Genomic DNA, 15,307 nt, shown 5'->3' with positions numbered 1-15,307 from the left:
ACTCACTATTCTGGTAAAAATATATATACTTAATAGCAAGAAAAGGAATGAATATCATCTTATGAAAGTTAAAAAAAATTACAAGGGCAGACATTTGTTGAGTGTTTGCCATGTATCAAGCACTGAGCAGGCATTTTTTCGTATTAATCTTCACACTAGCCCTACAAGGTGGCTCGCTTTACCTCTACTTCACAGATGAGACTCTGAAGCCCTGTGAGAGGGGCTTGACATAGGTGACACTTAACAGGCATGATGTTGAGACTTGAACCCAGGACCCCATCCCTCCAAGCTTGGTCTGAGCCCAGTGCTCAGGGGCTGGTTGCCGCCATAACAGGCCCGCACAGGGACCATCGTGCTTCTGGGCAGCCCACCTGGCACCTCAGACCAGAGGCCTCTTCCTTGGCGACCGACAAGTGGAGAGAGTTTCAAGGTACAAAGCAGCTCAGAAGACCAACCTGGCAACTGGCAACGTGAGAAATTATTTTCCAGGCCAACGAAACCCTCATAAAACAGAGGGGAGGGTGGCATAGAGGGTGAGGAAAGGGACGAATTGAAGTGGCCTGTGGTTAACTATGAGGGAAGGAGAAGGACAAATGTTAACTGACCTCTACTTTGCACAAGTCCAGCATAGCTTCCATGCCTACTCCCTCTCTTGACAACCTCGACATTGTCAAATCCAATGGCCAATTCCTAGTGCGCACACTCCTTGATTTATTGGCACAGTTGACCCAATTTGCTCACTCCTTCCTTGAAACACCATCTTCCCTGGGCATCTGGGCCACAACCAACCCCTGGCTTTCCCCGCTTCCCAGGCCAAGCCTTCTCTGTCTTCTCTGCTGGGTCCTTCCATTCCTGAGCGATCAGTCCTGGGGGGCCCCATGCATTTGTCTTTGGACTACTTCTACTCTCTATCCATGCTCCAGACTCACAAACCAACTGTTACTCAACATTTTTACAAGAGCTGTGTTGGTGGCATAGTGAGAAAGTTCAGGATGAGCTCATCTCATCCCATGGATTTTATGATAACGCTGTTAACTCCCAAATTTATACCTTTAGCCCACGTCTCTCCCTAACTCCAGACTCTCATGTTCAACTGGCTGCCAACTGTACAAGTCTCAACAGAATCTCAGGCTTGGCCTGCTGACGCTGGGGTCTTCATCGGTCCCCCAAGACTGCCCCTCCAGCAGGCACCATCATTCACCCAGTTAAGGCTAACAGTCATGGAGTCAGCCTTGACTCTTCTCCTTCTGTCACAGCCCACCTCCAATCCATCAGCAAGGCCTGAGAGTCCACCTTCAAAATAGACCCCAGCTCGATATATATGCACTTCTCATCCTTCTGCTGCTGCCACCACAACCCAGGCCCCCACTGCACTCCTAGGCTAAAGCAGCCACCTCTTCTGCTTTCCTGCTGCTTTTCTTCCCTCCCTGTAGTCCAGAGTAGGTCAATGTGAGTCAAAACATTTCACTCCCCATGAGAATCCCTCCCGAGGCTGCTCATCGGACTACAATTAAGCCTAAAGGACTCATGATGGTCACTAGGCCTCCAGCCACCATTCTTCTGCCTTCATTTCCAACTTCCTGGCCCTTGCGCCATCTGTTCATGGGGAACTGGCCTTCCTTCAACATGCTGAGACTTTGAATTCACTGCTCCCTTTGCCAGGAATGCCTGTCCTAGATGTCTCCATCATCCCCTCCCTCCCTTCCTTTGAGTAGCATCTCCAAGAGGTTACCTCGACCACCCTCCCCTCATGTTGTATCCCCTTACCTTCATGGGAGCCATTGTTGCCTCACTTTATATTTGTAGCCTAGTTACTTATTGTCTTTCTTCCCCACTATAATTTAACCTCCATGCGGGCAGGGGATTTACCTGTGTGGTTTGTGGCTATAGTCCAAGCACCTGGAGAGGACCCAGCATTTAGTAGGAGAACAGTAGGTGTTTCTTGTATGAATTTGTCTTGGTTTGGCAGCTGTTACTGTTAAAGTCATCTCTGACTTTAAGATGAACGAAAGCAAGGCTCAAGCCGGCCTGGTAACTTGTCCAAGCTCTCACAGCTGATCTGGGCTTCATGCCAGGGTCGAGCTGACTCCAAGCCCACAGGTCTCTTCACAATGTACTACTTCTCTCGCAGGTTCACTCCACCCCAATTATCTGCCCATGAAAAAAGACTTAGCACCACAACTCGACGACATCACTGAATGTTATCTGACATGTATATTTCAATCTTTCATGGATGCAGTGATGACAACATTACACAAACATGCCTCTGACCTTCGGCCCACAGACATTCTGAAGCTTGCTCACTGTCCCGCCCACACTGTGGATGTTTCTGGATGAGGCATCAGCTGCTGCTTCACACCCCAGAGACCTGGAATTTCTTAGTCTTCTTAGACATGAACGCAGCAGGATGACCAGAATGAGAAATTAATGGTTTCCTTTTGTCTTAGTTATCTGGTGCTGCCATAACAGAAATATCACAAGTGCATGGCTTTAACAGAAAGAAAGACTATTTTCTCACAGTTGGAGGCTAGAAGTATGAATTCAGAACACCAGCTCTAGGGGAAGGCTTTCTCTGTCTGTTGTCTCTGGAGGGAAGTCTTTGTCTCTTTAGTTTCTGCTTCCTGGTTCCTTGGAGATCTCCATGTGGCCTGGCATCTATCTTACTCTATCCCTCTGTTCCCTTGTTTAACCTCTTTTTACATCTCAAAAGAGGTTGACTCAAGATACCTGCTATACTAATCCTGCCTCATTAACATAACAAAGACAACACATTCCTAAATGAGATTATAACCACAGGCTCAGAAGTTAGGATTTACAGCACTTATTTTTGGGCGAATATAATTCAATCCATAACATTTCACTCTTTGGTCCCCCAAAATTCACATCCTTGCCACATGTAAAACACATTCACCTCATCACATCATCCCAAAAGTCTTACATCAACTCCAAATCCAAAATCTCATCTTCTGAATCATCTAAATCAAATATGGGTGAGACTTTAGGTGTATTCCATCCTGGGGCAAAATTCTTCTTCGTCTGTGTAATGGATTGAATTGTGTCCCCCAAAATGTGTGTCAACTTGTCTAGGCCATGATTCCCACTATTGTGTGGTTGACCTCCATTTTGTGATCTGATGTAATTATCCTATGTGCTGTAAATCTTAACCTCTGTGATGTTAATGAAATAGGATTAGAGGCAGTTATGTTAATGAGGTAGGACATAATCTACAGGATTAGGCAGTATCTTGAGTCAGTCTCTTTTGAGATATAAAAGAGAGAAACAAGCAGAGAGGAGAAGGACCTCATGCCACCAAGAAAGAAGAGCCAGAAGTGGAACGCATCCTTTGGACCTGGGGTCCCTGTACTGAGAAACTCCTAGACCCAGGGGAAGACTGATGACAAGGACCTTCCCCCAGAGTTGACTGAGACAGAAAGCCTTCCCCCAGAGCTGGCGCCATGAATTCAGACTTCTAGCCTCCTAATCTGTAAGAGAATAAATTTCTGTTTGTTAAAGTCATCCACTCGTGGTATTTCTGTTATAGCAGCACTAGGTAACTAAGACAACCTGTGAACCTGTGTAATCTAGGATACAAATTGTCTCCGAAGTACAATAGTTGAGCAGGCACAAGGCAGACATTTCCATTACAAACAGGAGAAATTGGAGGGAAAGAAGGGATAACAGGTACCAAGCAAGTCCAAAACCCAGAAGAGCAAATTACATTAGCTCTCAAGGCCTGAGAATAATCCTCTCTTCTCTGAGACCATCTAGGCAATGGCCCTCCCCTCCAGACTCTGGGTGTCGCCTATACTCTCTGGATTCTGGGTGGAAGCCCTCAGCCCTGTGCTTCAGCTCCAGCTTCCAGGCCCACTGGGATGGTAACTCTGCTCCCTCAGATTTGGGTGGCCCCATTCTCCTAGTCCGTATGAGTGGTTACCCCCTTGGCCCTGGCAGACCCTGTTCTTCCACCCCTTGGGCATGGCAGCCCTCCTCCCTCAGCTTTGGGCAGCAGCCCCATCCCCTGGCACACCTTAATGGCAGCACCACACTCCAGAACCGAGTTGGCAAAAATCCAACTCTTTGAAACCTAGGAGGCTATGGCCCCATCCTTTGAGATCCAGGAGACTGCAGACCCATCCTTTGAAACTAAGAAGGCTCTGCTTCCTGTGCTCCTTCCAATAGTTCTGCTGATCTCTGAGCTGCTCCAGGGATGGTCCTTTTCTTGGAGGACAAGAGATGTAGCTCCTTTGGCCTGTTTCCTGCCTGTAGAATTCCAAGAGGCATACAGTGTTCTTTCCTTTTGTACTTTCTCTGTCCCCCTCAGTCTAAGCTGATGGGTTTTCTGCTGTGGTAGTTTGTTAGATCCATCAGTCACAGGCTTGATTTCTTTAACAAAAGATTGTGTAGCCGCATCCTTGGTGAAAATTCTAGGAGGCATGTCCTTACTCTGTACAACATACTTTTCCAAATCTTTAAGTTCTGTTTTCATTTTGCACAGTTCATTCTTAAGTCCATTTCTTTCCTCTCGCATTTTACTACAAGTAACAAGGAGAAACCACGTGGCCCCTTTAAGATTTTGCTTAGAAATCTCATCAGCCAGATATTCAAGTTCATCACTGACAAGTTCTACTTTTCACAAAACATTCGAACATAATTCAGACAAGTTTTCTGCCACTGCATAAAACAACACCCTTCCTCCATCATCTAATCACATGTTCATCATTTTCTTTTAAAGCCTCGCCAGAAGCACATTTAATGTCCACATTTCTAGCAACATTCTTTTGCTAGTGCCATATGTATTCTCTAAGATGATAGAGACTTTCTTCTGAGCCCTTTGACGTCCATAATTCTAGTCTCTTCAAGGCAATCTAGGCTTTTACTATTAGGCACCTTAAAATTCTTCCAGCTTCTACCCATTCCCCATTTCCAAAACCACTTCCACATTTTAGGTATCTGTTAGAGCAGCACCCTACTCCTGGTACTAAATTCTGAGTTATCCAGTGCTGTTACAATAAAAAATCCATTGCTGTTGAGTCATTTCTGACTCATAGTGATCCTACAGGACAGAGTAGAACTGTCCCATAGGGTTTGCCAAAGGTTGGCAGCCTTAGCTCTTAACCACTGTGCCACCAGGGCTCCACTGTTGCTATAATAGAAATACCAAAAGTGCATGACTTTAACAAAAAGAAATTTATTTTCTTACAGCTTAAGAGGCTAGAAGTCCAAATTCAGAGTGCCGGCTCTAGGGGAAGACTTCCTCTCTTTATCGGATCTGGAGGAAAGTCCTTGTCTCTTCAGCTTCTGTTTCCTGGTTCCTTGGAGATCTCCATATGTCTTGGCATCTACTTACCCCATATCTCTCTCTGCTCGCTCGTTTAATCTCTTTTTATATCTCAAAAGAGATTGATTCAAGATACACCCTACATTAACCCTGCCTCATTAACATAACAAAGACAACTCATTCCCAAATGGGATTATAACCACAGGCATAGAGGTTAGGATTTACAGTATACTACAATACACATTTTTGGGAAACATAATTCAATTTATAATACCTTTATTCTTAATGGCAGGCTAATCATGCAAAAATGAAAGGTATTTTTCCCTCCTTTCTTAAGAGGCCAACCAGATTTTATATCCTGAACATCTGGGCTTCTGCTGTCCTAGAGGCTGTCATGGGGTGGAGGTTGGGGGCTGTACCCTCCATGCTTTGAAGGTATGGGGAGAACAAGACTCCTCCCATCTGTGGGACCTGTGGGAGTTCAAGACTGGCACCCACTCAGTCACAAACCAAAATCCAAACACCAAACTTGTTGTCATTGAGTAGACTCCGAATCATGGTAGACATCCCATGTGTGTCAGAGTAGAACTGTGCTTCATAAGTTTTCAATGGCTACCTTTTTGGAAGTAGATTGCCAGTCCATTCTTTCCAAGTGCCTCTGGGTGGATTAGAACCTCCAATCTTTAGGACAGTAGCTGAGTGCCTAATTGTTTGAATCACCCAGGGATCCCCTTACATTCATTGCCGTTGAGTCAATTCTGACTCATAGTGACCCTATAGGACAGAGCAGAACTGCCTCATAGAATTTCCAAGGAGCCACTGGTGGATTCCAATTGCTGACCTTTTGGTTAGCAGCCATAGCTCTTAACCACTGCACTACTAGGGCTCCTCCCCATACACAGACACCCAAAAAAACCAAATCCACTGCTGTCGAGTCGATTCCGACTCATAGCAACCCTAAAGGACAGAGTAGAACAGCCCCATAGGGTTTCCAAGGCTGTAAATCTTTACGGAAGCAGGCTGCCACATCTTTCTTGCGTGGAGTGGCTGGTGGGTTCCAACTGCCAATCTTCTGGGTAGCTGCTGAGCGCTTTAACTATTGTGCCACTAGGACTCCTTTGTACATAGACACAGTGCCCCCTTAAATAGATGGGGCTGCCCATGGGCCTGGGGAGGTTGGGCAGACACCTGAACAGACCTGCTATGCTGGGTACTGAGACGGTGTAGTCAAGCCCTCTTGTGTGGACCAGCCAAGGCTTGGTAAAGCATGACTGAGCAAGGCAAGAGGCCTTTGGCCAGTTTTCTGGACTGAAGACCCCCCGGCTCCTGTACAGTCCCCCACTCCAGCCCTTGTGACAGAGATCATATTTCCTGCCAGGCCTGGGAGGCAAAGGCTGGGGTCAGACTCAACTGGATTTAAAAATGATAAGAAGTATGTTATTGTTTGTCCCTATGTGCTATAGTGCCACCTGTAACCACTGGAGTCTGTGTGTGGTGCAAACGGTTAACACTAACAGAAAGGTTGGTGGTTCAAGTCCACCCAGAGGTGCCTTGGAAGAAAGTCCTTATGATCTATTTCTGAAAAATAAGCCATTGAAAACCCTATGGAGCACAGTTTTACTCTGGGGGGTCTCCATGAGTTAGAGTCCACTCAAGGTACCTGTTGTTTTTTTTTTTTTTTTTTTTTGTGAAGTATCCTTGCTGGCTGTCTTCTGCTATATCCCTTTGAGTTAACTTCCAGCTGACAGACCAAGCTTTTTTTTTTTTTTTTTGTAACCATTACTGAAGTATAGAAAATGTTGGGTAATAAACCCCATAACCTTGTAAGCCAGTGCAGGTACCATCAGGCTTGAGAGGAGGATCTTTGGGGAGACCACTGGCTGGCATAGCAGGGGCCTGGGCAGCACACGCCCCTCTGAGCTCCCCACTCGGAGGAAGTTCACTGGCTGAGACTCCATCATTAGCAACCGAGTCACAACAGGGACTATACTTCAAACAAGTGCATTTGGTTCCCTACCTATTTTTAGACATCCATATTTCAATCTCCCACGTATGCAGTAAATAATACCGTGTATCAACAGTTTGTTCTAAACTATTCTAAGCAACACATTACTAGAAAGAGAATTTCGCACACTTACCGACACAGAGCATCTTTCCAGATGCTGTTCCATGGTGGGGCTCAGTTTCCCCAGCAGTAACTGCAGGGTGAGCAGCCATGCATGGAGTGCAGGCTCTACTGGATGGGGTGGGGGCAGTTGTGGGACCACCGTGCACTGCTGGGGTCCACCCAGAAGCCAGCGTGGAAAGGGTGGCAGAGGTTACAGCATGGAGTCCCCATTTGCTCACTGAGGAGACAGACGGAGGGAAATGGAAAGCATACGGGCTGTGTTCCTGCTGAGCTCTGAGATGGTCACCTCCCTTCTCTCAGATGAGCACACCTTTGCCCTGTGCCCCTTCCCTGCCCTCAGTGTGAGGGGTGTGGAAACACATCGGTGCCCTCATCTACCTGTTCTATGCAGAACCTTGAGGTCAGGTGGCCACGGAAGAGATGTGACTGCTCCCCTGAAGCCTCCTGCATCCCCTTAGCTAGCATGGACCCCAATGGCCAAGGATGGGGCTGATGTCCCCTATGACCATGCATCACTGTTGTTGCTTCTCTCCGTCCTCTTCCCTGTGGCGTAACCCATGAGCTGTTCTTGAATTTAACATCTCAATTTAGTAGGTTTGGATTTTTAAAAGTTGTTTTCTAAGGCTGGAGACTACGACCCATGGCGACTCCATGTACAACAGAAGAAACATTGCCTGGTCCTGCACCATCTTCATGATCATTGGTGTACTGGAGTCCATTTATTGTGGCCACTGCGCATTTTGAGTGCCTTCCAACCTAGGGGCTCATCTTCCAGCACTATGTCAGATGATATTCTGTTGTGATCCACAGGGTTTTCATTGGCTGATTTCTGGAAGTAGACTGCTAAACCTACTAGTTTCTAGTCTGTCTTAGTCTGAGGGCACAGCCGCTGAGGCTCCCCAAATCTTGTGGCTGAGATCGGGCTTCAGGACTTCCCGACAGAATAAGGCCCTGCCAGTCACCTTCCTGCCCTCTGTCAGCATGCATTTCGTGTGTTCCTTCTTGAGTGAGTGGGTGAGGATGCCCTGGATTGTTCAAGCAATGGTGTGAAGCCAAGTGTACAACGAAGCCAAGACCTGGTCAACATGCCCAACAACATGCCAACTTGCTGCTTCCCTTTGCCCTGCAGACCCTCGCTCTGTCTTCTCCACCCTACTCTGGGCCCAGAGGGTTACCTGCCCGGATTACACCAATGAGTTCTTGGCCATGGGCTATGGCTGCTGATCTGCTAGCCAGAGGCACTGTGCAGAGCCTGGGTTGGGGAAGAAGAGTGCAGTCGGAATGTTCATTCCTCCAGCTCCTTCCCTCTCCTCAAAGGCACACCTCCCTTCACGGCCCTCTCCACCCAGCCATTCTTCCTTTGCCTCTTTGCCAGGCCCACAGGTGCTAAGGGCTCCCGACCGGTACTAGTCCCAGCATGGCACTGTCCTTTGTTAGTGTCCCTCTACCCTGTCCAGTCCTTGGCAAAGAGTCCCTATGGAATCCTCCTCATTTCACAAGTTTGAATGTGCCGCCTTTTCTAACCAGGACCCGGCCTGGTTCATCCACCAAACGTTGAGATCATACCAACCTACATATGCTTTTCTTCTTTTGGATCACTCAAAAGTGCTTGACAGTTTTAACTGGACCTTGATCAAGAGCTGGGATAAGCTCCACCCCTAATGGTGCAGCAGTTGCTGGCTGCAGGCCTGAGTGGAGCCCCTCCCCACTGTCTCTCCACTTCTGTGCTCAGCCAGGGCCTCCCATCCTGCAGCCCTGGATGATCATACCTGGAGAACATTCCACAGCCCGGCCTTTAGGAGGAGGAGCAACTGGCTATAGCTGAGTGAGGATCTGCAGGCCTTGCTTCACAGTCCCAGTGGGAAGCAGGGGCTCCAACTGGCGAGGATGCCGCATGTCCTGCTGTCAGCCTACACTGCCAGTGGGCCCTACTGGACAGTGTGAGCTGAGCCTGGAGGAAGGGCATGGGGTCTTCTACATGCTGTGTGAGAAGCCCTGGATGTGTGATTTTGCAAAGGTTTATTACACGAATGATTATAGTGAAACAGGTATTGCTTTGTCTCAGGAAGAACTGAAATCTGTTTTGAACCAATGGAGTCCCTGGGTGGTGCAAACGTTGAACACGCTTGGCTGCTAATCAAAAGGTTGTCCGGTCAAGTCCACCCACAGGTGCTTCAGAAGAAAGGCCTGGAGATCTACTTCTGAGAACTCAGCCATTGAAGACCCTACAGAGGACAGTTCCACTCTGACACATATGGGGTTGCCATGAGTTTGATTGACTTGACGGCAATTGGTTTAGTTTGAACCAATTATTTTATCTTTAGAAACTCCCAAGAAGAGAAGTTTGTCTTGCTCCTTGAATCTCTTCTTCATTGGAATGTTGGGATGGTAAAGAAACATTAAGGCAAAGGAGAGAAAGTGAAGTCAGGTTTTATGTTTCCTCAACCTGCAGGCTGTAAAAAGCTGGGGAGGGAAGGAGACTAACAGGTATTCAAGACACTTATCATTTAACAGCAAATAACAGGTAAGTAAGACATGCATCATCTAATACCAGAGAAGCTGCACCAGGTGGGTATTAGTCTTCTCATTTTTGCAGATGGGGAAACTGAGGCTCCGAGAGGTTACCTACCTCATCCATGTACACAGGAAGTGACTGGGGTCTCCTATCTTTCTCTAGAGTCTATTGCCTTTCTTACCTTCTGTTCAGTGCTCATGGAGGAGAGCTGGATGGGGAAAAGGAGGGAAGCCAGGCAAAGAAGCATGGGGACTCCTGAGGGTGGGACTGGCCTAGCCGGGTTGGATTTAGGAGCAGAGGGGAAACCTGAGAGATTTCAGCACCACACAGCCAAAGGCTGCCTACCTCTGGCCAGCCCTGGGCTAGAGGAGATTCATCTGTAGCGCAGGTCTGTCTACAGAGCAGGAGGTTTGGTGCAAGTGTCCAGAATCCTAACTCAACGCTGCCCAGAGCACACGCGTGAGTTAAGAGAATACAGTGCATTTCTCTTGCTCACTGATGTGAGGCCAACCTGAGTCCCTTATGGGTCTGAGGAACGCAAGCCTGCCAGGTCTGCTGGCCACGGACACCTGCAGGAGCCACTCACCTGCCTGCTCCAAGGCAACCATGGTCGCCTGCTCAATCAAGTCCCGCTCAATGAAGCTCCTGAAGTCTTCACTGTACACGCTAAGATCCGGCAACTGGAAAGTGTAGATTGGCATCTCCAGGGGGAACTGCTCGTTGTTGCATTCACTGGCCACGTGGGACCGGGCCAGAGAGACAATGGCTGAGCTGGCGTGGGAGATGCCCCGGGAAAGTCGCTTTTCTGCAGGGAGAGGAGAGACAGTCACAGGGACTGAGTGGGCTGTAGGTGTGGCTCTACACACATACGTGTGTGCACACATGCACACGTACATGTAGACACGATGCACAAACTAACACATGCAAGCACATCCACACACCTGTGCACATACATCCACACACAAACAGCACACACATACATTCACACACGTAAGAACACACACACCCATACACATGAGCACACACATATGTAGACACATACACAAGCACACCCACACTCACATGCACACACAATACATATACATACACAGGCACACAGAGCACAGACAATCACATGTGCCCACACTTACACAAGCACACCCACACACATGCACAAACCAGACACATGCACACAGACAAACACTCAGCACACACATGCATTCACCCACATGTAAGCACACACTCACACACACCCAATACACATGAGCACACACATATGCAAACACACAGAGCAGACAATGAACATGTACACACACAAGCACACCCACACTCACAGGCACACACAATACATACACACACATGCACACAGAGCACACACACACGCACACCTATACGTACACAAACGCACACACAATATACACCTGCATGTGCACTCCCCTCGCCCCTGCACACCTACATGCTCTCCCACCAGCCCTTTTATCCTGCGAGTCTTTTCCTGCAAAGGCCTTCTGGCTGCTGGGCTAACACTCCCATGGGCTGGTACACGGCACTTACTCACTTGGAGTCATGGACTCATTTAGGAAGATGCGAGCTGCAAGTCCTCTGAACAAGCACACTTCAGTGTGGCTACAGATCACCAGTAGTACTTTTGGGGTCTTAAGTTGTATCTAACTCAATTCAGCAGATCCGTCTTCTCCCAGAGCCAAATCATATAAAGGGATTGCTCTTAGTTTTCATGCATTTACATGTTTAAAGCAGAGGTGATTTATTCAGGCTCTCTCCATTGTGGCTTGGAATTTAAGATAGGTTCTTTTATTAAACTTATTCTGATAAACACATCCCACACAATATCCGTGGAATACAACTGCTAAACCATCACATGTGCTTCTCTTGTGTCTGGATTTTCTTTTGTCACGCACTCTCAAAATGATGGTCTACTCCGCTCGTATTCTTCTTGGGTTTTGCAATCAATGAATGAGAAATGCTGTGGAGAATTTCTCTAAAGCACAATGTGTTACCTTATTAGAAAATTGATCATCTAATGTAAATGCCACACCACAAAGAAGATATGGTTGTTTTCTTGATACTGCAAAAGCACACTTTTGAAAAAAATTCTGTGTTTAATAACTAACATTTAACATAATACAAGAATTCTTAAATATACTACATTAGGAAAAGGTTTCCTTCTTTACTGTCAGTGTTTGCAATAATGGAGAATTCTTTTAGCAAGGCAGTGAGCCAGTTGCTCTGCAGTCGACTCTGGCTCACGGTGACCACATGCGTGTCAGAGTAGAACTGATCCACAGGGTTTTCAATGGCTGATTTTTTGAAACTAAGTCGCTAGGCCTTTCTTCTGAGGTGCCTTTGGTGGACTTGAACCTTTAACGTTTCAGTCGGCAGCTAAGCACGTTAACCGTTTGCACCACCCAGGGGCTCCAGCAGGACAGTAGTCGTCTTGTACCTTGTGCAGGAAAACAGGATCATTTGTGTTTGAAAATAAGTATGATCGAAATTTTGTAGCAAATTAATAAGTATGTTCATGTAGGTCATAGGAACTCCTACTCCATTTCAAAGTGGCACGTTCATTGGCAAAGGTTCCATGGCCCCGCTGACCCACCCCAGCGAGGCTTCCGCCCCCGTGCTGGGCTGCACACCACAGCCACCAGGACAGCCCATGCCTCGCCCCCGCTGGAACAGGAGCTTTCTACCTTGCTGCCTGCAAGAGCGAATGGCACAGGTGTGATCTTGTTAAAACAGACTAAAAAGCAGAGGCTTTGATCCTGTGGTAAGTTAGTCTTAAACCCAAAGTTAATTTTCAGAAGCTTCATGTATCTTCCCACTAAAATGAATGGCAAATCCTAGAAGACATAAGATGTTTCACAATAGAGGGCTTTGATTCACCTTAGATTTCATCCCAATACAAATATGCTTCAATTATTCTGTATTTTGAGGGAAGGCACAAAGGCCACTCAACCCACACAGGTCACAGAATGAATGAAAGTGGGACACATGGGTGGGGTCCCCCACTTCCTGTGCTTGTTCAGGGCCTCAAGGCAGAAACACATCGGACCTCAAGTGTTTCTGCCTCTTCCAAGGCATGCTGGGCTCACAAACCTGGCTGCAAACTACCTTTCTGTATCTGGGAAAGAAGGAACTGCCCCATTCTGGGAACTGATGGGGACAGACACTAGGTGTTAGAGATGCTGAGGTGCCAGGTGAGCCCACGCTTGCTTGGGCAGGTGCTTCTCTCAGCAGCAGGGACCTGCTGGGCAGGGCCATGCACCTTCCCGCTTGGCCTACCAGTCAGCATCTTTTTGCCAATTGATGAGACACTACGAGGGCCTTGGAGGCAGTGTGACTAGCAGTGTAATGGGATGCTGTTAAACAGTGCCAATTAGTAAATATCCATAGTCTGAACATTTGGAACTAAAAATAGTGTTGGAGACCATATAATAAGAATCATGTGCTCCTAATTCTAACACTTTCCCACCTCCACCTCAATTAATGCACATGTACACACACACGCTCACACACTCACACACACACTCACACACACTCACACATACACTCACAGGCTGATTCTTTAGCATCAACTCAGGGGTCTTTCTTTTGGAGATATAAATTAAATTTTGAATAGGGAATTACCATGTTCAACGTTATGCCCCAGAGAAGCATGAAAACCAGTTGTCATCGAGCTGACTCTGACTCATGGTAACCTAATGTGTGTCAGAGTAGAACTGTGCTGCACAGGGTTTTCAATGGCTGATTTTCTGCAAACAGATCACCAGGCCTTTCTTCCGAGGTGCCTCTGGGTGACTCAACCTCTAACCTTTCAGTTAGCAGCTGAGTGAGTTAACCATTTGCACCACCCAGGCACTCCCCAGAGAAGCATAGAGAGATTAAAAAAAATAAAATAAAATAGTGGAACAATGTATAGGATTTCCCAACCACTGACAAAACCGACTCAGAAGTCTATGATTTAGATGACAACTCGGTGAACCTTCCTTTAAAGGGACAGATATAAATATTTTAGGCTTTATTGACCATATAGACTCTGTCACAACTACTCTAATCTGTCTTTGTCATGCTACAGCGGTCACTGACAATACGTAATGAATGGGTGTGACTGTGTTTCCATAAAACTTTGTTTACAAAAACAGGCAGTGCCACATTTAGCTCATGGGTTGTTGTTTACCGACCCTGATTTAGAATATGAAGACATTCATTTGCCATTTAGTGCACTATGAGTTCAGGAAGAACTTAACTAAGGAAGGCATAATGTCCAATTAAAAAACTCTAAACTTTACATTTTATTAAAAACAGAGGTTCCATTAATAGAATTGTGCTGTGACAGACTTCTATTTTTTTCTAGAATAATATCCGGTAGAAGTCCGATAACAGCAGGTAACAGCTACATGAGGGGCCCGATCACACAGCTACCCATTTGCAGTTTATTATCTCCAAAATGTCCTGAGTTTCCCCCAAACCTCCCCAGAACTGGGCACTATAAGCTTGTGAATCAATAACCCTCTTAGGTTTTGAAAGATTTCTCTCTACTTTTATTTGAGATCTGCAATTATTCTTGCTCTGGGGATTTTAGAACCATTTGATTGTATTCTTCTCTTGTCTCCTTAGCAAATCCTAGCTTGATCTGCCTGCTAGCATGGTGGCTGAGCTTGGCTACTCAGGGGTGGAATCTGTTTCTCATTCCCTCCTCCCTGGAGGGCTCAGGGCTGACAGCAGCCCCCAGTTAGCTCATCATTCACAGGCTTTACTTGCCAAACTGAATTTGGCTAACCTCTCTGGAGGCAGATAGGAAGTTCCTTCCAGCCTCCTTGGCAGGTGCATAAGAGAATGGGTTGGATTGTTGCCCTCAGCCAAAAAGAACAGGAACTGCCATGTTATCGCCTATTTGCCGGACTGTCACTGCATGGGAGGTCTCAAAAGCCTCAACTGTGTGGTGCTGAAGGAACATAAGGCCCTGAGGAGGAAGAACAAACCAGAGGACTAGAAGGGAGCCTCCTCCTGAGTCAGATCTAATGGTAGAAATGAAAGGGAGATTAAGAACAGCATATCAAGACAGACAAGACAGTGACCAAGACTTAGCGTCCTCTCCCTAAACCAAATTCGGAGATGCCACAGAAGAAGAAGAGTGGGAGTGAGCTAGGTTCCATGGGTAGGGCGGGAGTGGGCTAGGTTCCATGGGTAGGGCGGGAGTGGGCTAGGTTCCATGGGTAGGGCGGGAGTGGGCTACGTTCCACAGGTAGGGTGGGAGTGGGCTAGGTTCCACGGGTAGAGCGGGAGTGGGCTAGGTTCCACGGGTAGGGCGGGAGTGGGCTAGGTTCCACGGGTAGGGCGGGAGTGGGCTAGGTTCCATGGGTAGAGTGGGAGTGGGCTAGGTTCCATG

The 15,307-nt window shown here is 47.1% G+C and overlaps 1 protein-coding gene across 1 annotated transcript in view; it reads right to left on the bottom strand.

The window, feature by feature from the left end:
* Window positions 1–15,307, bottom strand: part of OTUD7A (OTU deubiquitinase 7A) — a 186,252-nt gene that overhangs the window by 89,835 nt on the left and 81,110 nt on the right. Inside the window, 1 exon segment of the mRNA XM_023727856.1 lies at window positions 10,508–10,726. Within this exon segment, the coding sequence (XP_023583624.1) occupies window positions 10,508–10,726 (219 nt within the window).

This window comes from Trichechus manatus, unplaced genomic scaffold (genome assembly GCF_000243295.1).
Source record: "Trichechus manatus latirostris isolate Lorelei unplaced genomic scaffold, TriManLat1.0 scaffold00019, whole genome shotgun sequence".
Lineage (NCBI taxonomy): Eukaryota > Metazoa > Chordata > Mammalia > Sirenia > Trichechidae > Trichechus > Trichechus manatus.
Note: the sequence above shows the minus strand (reverse complement) of the source record. Positions and strands in the feature narration are given on the sequence as shown.